At 44.7% G+C, this 4,985-nt stretch overlaps 1 protein-coding gene across 1 annotated transcript; it reads right to left on the minus strand.

The window, feature by feature from the left end:
* Positions 1–824: 824 nt before the first annotated feature.
* On the minus strand, positions 825–4,765 carry NUDT1 (nudix hydrolase 1). The gene is made up of 3 exons (XM_026083107.1): positions 4,573–4,765; positions 1,549–1,694; positions 825–1,342 (listed from the first exon to the last, which is right to left on the minus strand). Exons 1-3 carry the CDS (start codon positions 4,722–4,724, stop codon positions 1,170–1,172), a joined length of 471 nt encoding a protein of 156 aa, XP_025938892.1. The 5' UTR covers positions 4,725–4,765; the 3' UTR covers positions 825–1,169.
* Between the last annotated feature and the right edge of the window lie 220 nt (positions 4,766–4,985).

Below are 4,985 nucleotides of genomic sequence, written 5' to 3' on the forward strand. Positions count from 1 at the left end.
CGGAGGGTGTGCAATTTGCCTGCCTGGAATATCCTGTATCTTTGCTTTGCTCAAATAGCCTTATGTATGAAGCACTTTATCCAAATGCAGGAATTAAAGAACTATTACAACAGATGGTAGACTGGAAGTGTTTACAAATCCTATATTACATTCCAAGATTCTATCTGTAAGTGTTAAATGTGTTTGTAAAAGTGTTTAAAAAAAAAAAAAAAAAGCTTGTATAAGAAGTTGCATATGTGATGTGTTATTTCTAGTGCAATTTGATTAAGCTTTTACTGCCCTGCATGCTGAGTTGGGCTGACCTGAGTGCTGAATACATCACCTGCTGCTGGCATGCAGCAAAGCCTGCAGCTGTAGGTGACTCCACTTCTTAACACAGATCTGCTGAAAGTCGAGCTTTTGTCCAGCATATTTTTGCTTGTCAGTACAAAATGCTCAAAACAGTTGAAGTTCACAGCAGGAGCTCCAAGAGAAGGAAGAGTGAAGGCAGGGCTTGAACCATGCCACATATCTACCTCAGACTTCTGGTTTTGACTCCTGTAATCTTACGCTGCTATCAGCGGGAAAATCCTGAAAGGATCCCTACTGAAACTTTTCAGAGGGCTTTCATAGCACCGATGAAGCCTCACCTTGTCCCAGAAAGTAATGTGGAACAAAGAACTACAGAAAATGATGTAGAGAAGATGCTTAATGGATTCTACTGTTAGCTTGAGAAGCATAGTCCACTGCTTTATCTGTTTCAWGTTCTTGTGAAAGGAAGAGAACTACTGAAAGGCCCTTAAACAATCTAGGAGCTAGACAACAGTTTATAACAGGACAACAGATGCTTTTACTTACAAAATATTTTTAAWTTTTTTAAAGACATTTCTAACAAAAAAGGAAAAACCTAACAAACTGCTTGAGAAGGAAAGGGTTAACCCTAAGTTTTTGGAGGCTGTCATCAAGCAACCACTGAAGCATACCACAGCCAGGGACTTCACAGCATGGAAAAACTTGTTACTTTTCTTTCTGCACTGAGAAAACCCCTCATTTTCTTTATCTGCCAAGCCCCGGGGAAGTAAGTCTTCTTTGCTAGAGAGCTGAGAAAGGAGAGCAGTATAAGAAGTAGTCACGCTGTTCCTAGCCCAATGTGGGCAACAGCRTGTGGCTTGAACGCTTCCGTTTTCTTCTTAAACTTCCTCCACTTCTTTCAGGGTATGCTCCAGGATCGTGTCTTGTCCCTGGAACTTAAAATAGCCACGAAACAACTTTTTCTGAAGCAGCAGGGGAAACCAATAGACATCGTCTGCCCACATGTGATTGAATGGCACCTCATCCAGCTGAAACCACTGTGGACGCATTTCTGGTGGCAAAAAAGAGGTTTGTGTGAAACTTTCTCTTGCTTTTTTGCTGCCTGGACTTTGGATGTCTATCAACAGCTTCTGTCTACAGCCCAGCTGCCTCCCTTCTCAGAGGAATTTCAACATGAATAGTTCTGCATTACTTTATTAGCAAATACTGGCTCAGAGAAGAATGCAAATCCTCCCTTCCCCTCCCCTAACCACCTACCATCGCTTTCTGTTGGCTCTCCATGAAAATCATCTGCCCGGAAAATGTGAACTTCCATGAGTTCAGAGTTGCCTACAAATTCAAATGTGATCTGCCCCATCTTCTGCAAGGTGTCCACAGTCAATCCACTCTCCTCCAGAAGCTCCCTGCACAAGAAATAGACCTTGACATGAAAGCRATCAGTGAGAGCACAAAAAAGCGGTCATTAGCTTTACTTGTACATTCAAAACACTTCAATGAAMCAAAGGTGAAAGCTGCACCTGTAAAACAGAGCAGGACACAGCCTGCAGAGCATACAGGCACCAAAAAACAGTGTTCTGGCTTGCACCAAAATATTTGCCTACTTCTACAACAGCGGAGCAGTGTCAGACTGTCTGCCTTATGTGTTATTTCAAGTTCCTAGAGACTGGTAAGAAAATAGTCTGTGTAGGAGGGGGAAGATTCAGGAAAATGGACTGTTTAGTGTCATTTACACTCCTTACCATATGATCTTTTCTGAGATTTGTTAGAAATGGGCTAATGCTCATAAGTATTAAGACTGCAGCTGGATATAGCTAAAGAACTCCAAAATATACTTAGGCAGGCAAAGAGCTTTGCCAACTTCAAGCTAAATCTTGCAGAACAGTGGTGAAGCAGGTAGGAAATTTTAGGATGTCTGTACTTGCCACGAAATCAGCTACTTCTGAGGCTAACGAAACTTATTTATGTAACATGTTTATGCAACATTACTTGCACATAAAAAGTTAGGAATATCATCTCCCAGTCAAATGTGGTATAAAAATACAACGCAATTGTGTTAAACTTTCCATTTCTGCTTCTTGGAAATACATTTAGCATAAAGAGAGGCTAGAAGGCAAGATTTTTAAGAATGTTTTTTTCCCCCCAAGGTTGCCAAAGAGCTCTTTTCCTTGCATCACCATGCAGGGCTACTTGAAGCAGACTTGATTATTTGCTTTGTATATGCTCACATACATAGGACTTTCTCTAACAAAGTCAGCGTAATTTGAAGTTGTGAAGTTATTCCATGTTTTTTCTCATTTACAAAAATAATGAATATTTTGAAACCCAGTATATCTTCAGTTAAGGTTAATAATTAAATAAGACTCAACTTCAAAATTAATTTGTAGTTGTATTTTTGAAAGTAACTTTACTGTTAGATGTAATGAGATTTATCTTTAAGCCTCCAGCTTGCTTTGGCATCGATTTCATGGATCCCATCCTTTGAAAATATATACCAACATAATGTCTTTGCTAATTTTAGTTGATCTTCCTGGGAAACTATYTATGTCTCAAACAGAAGCAGTTTTCTCAGCAACAAAGATAAAAGCCTCATTTCATCAGCTATGATAATTAAACAACAAGCATTACACTTTTGTGGTTTTCTAAGCAATTCGATACATCTGTGAACTGCTCAGCTCCCTATACAGTAAATGGAAACATAACAGCTAATAAACTAGAAATAATGAACTAGCTAAATGCTCCCCTTGTAAGATATGACGCTGAAGAGCTGTAGGTGCCTAGTTGCTCAAGGGAATGTTGTTTACGCAGTGGAGTATAGAAATCTTGCTGACACAGGAGCTTTTGTTCATGTTTCAGCTTAACATTTAACTATCCTGCCTGTGCTGTGCAGACACATCACACACATTATACCATTGCAAACCCAACTGAGAGAGTGCAAAAGGGAACCGGAGCCTAATGCCTCAGCGCCTGATAGAGAGCAGAGGTGGCCTGGTGTGGATCTGGAACAAATAAGCTGTATTTGGACCACATGACATCTCCTGGAGGAGAGCTGCCTCCTGAGCTGCCTCCCGGGAGCAGCAGCGGTGCATCAGCGTGGCTACCAGCCAGGAAGGTGGGCTGCGTGCCTGGCCGGCCCCGGCTCCGCGGACTGCTTCCCGCTCAGTTGACCTYGGCAGGAACCTGCGTAGTTCTTCGGTAAACTCAAATGAGCTGCCGTGAAAGGGCTGCAGACTGGGCTGCCGAGCAGTCCGGAGCAGCAGACGCTGCTTGTGCCATGGCACATTGCACTATCTGAGGCTGCGTAAACTTTTACCAACCAACATCTTATAGGCATCACAGCTCCAGTTTCCAAGGCTAAGCCTGTGCAGATAAGCATGTGCACCTACCAAATCAAATACTAAATTAATCAAATCAGCACATTTACACCATACTCAGTGGCAATCTAAGCCTGGCAAATGAAGACCTGGTTTGAGTAACAAGACTGATCTCCCTCCACTTGGAGATAATAAATTATATGAAAAGACCTGGTGTAAGAGTCATAACTTGAAATAACCCTGTGCACTGTTGCGTGCACATCTGCGCAAGATGCCTTTCAGTCTCCTAGGTTAGCTCACCACAGAACCCAAGCGGTTGCAGGAGATGGTCCAGGGCCAAGGCTGTTAAGTGTCTGTTGAGCATTAAACTTCCTGCAGGTGCGAGGTAAGTTTGGGCACACATCAGAAAGCGAGGAGACGGCAAAGTGCCGCTTTGTATCAGCAAAACTCATGTAAAGAACAATGCATGGAKTTCTTAGAGTTTAGCAATGCCACTGTGATCTGCTATTTAATTTCAATGACTAAACAGAAGAAAGTCCTGCAATAATCCGGTGCAAGCAGCTCAAAAATGGTATTTTCTGCCTCTGGATTGGAGAAATTCTATTCTCCTACTTGGCATTTGGACTTAAAAATGTCTCCCTCCAGTCAAATAATGAATTTCTATAGTGCCTTTCATCAGGGAGCTCTAATAATTTCTAGTATTAATTTCTAGTATTTGGTGACGACATTTTTCACACAGTACTAAAAATGCCGCTGAAATGTAGCATCTGTTCAACAGCTTTATAATTTAAGGCACCAGCAGTACAGTGACATAAGTTGTAATTCTGCTATGCAGCCAAAATCGAACTCCGCTAGCCACCAGTGGACCAAGTCTCAGTTTAGACGTGGTCGGAAAGATGAGAAGGGAGGGTATGTGGCAGGCGGGCTGGAAGACGGCTGACCAGGCCACGGGAGCCGGCCCCGGCCTCACCTGCGAGCGGCCTCCTCGATGCTCTCGCCCGGCTGCACCTTYCCCCCGAAGCCGTTCCAGAGCCCCGCTCCGAACCCGCGCTTCTTCATGCCCAGGAGGACGCGGGGCGGCTGCACCACCAGCACCAGCGTGAAGAGCCGGGACGTGAACATGGCTCCTGCGCGGGGCCGAGGCCCGGTGTGCTGAGGCCGGCGAAGCCTGGACGCGCTGCCCAGCGCCCCCTCCCCAAGCGCCTGGTCCCGTCATCACCTCCCCAGTGCCTGGTCCCCCAGTACCCCTTCCCCAAATCTGTGTCCCTCCAGCACCCTCCCCAAACGCCTGGTCCCCTCATCATCTCCCCAGTGCCTGGTCACCTGCACCCCCTCCCCATGCCCTTACCCCCCCAGCACCCCCTCCCCAAATGCCTGCCCCCC

The sequence above is a fragment of the Apteryx rowi genome, unplaced genomic scaffold (assembly GCF_003343035.1).
Source record: "Apteryx rowi isolate R43461 unplaced genomic scaffold, aptRow1 scaffold_6, whole genome shotgun sequence".
In the NCBI taxonomy this organism is placed as follows: Eukaryota; Metazoa; Chordata; class Aves; order Apterygiformes; family Apterygidae; genus Apteryx; species Apteryx rowi.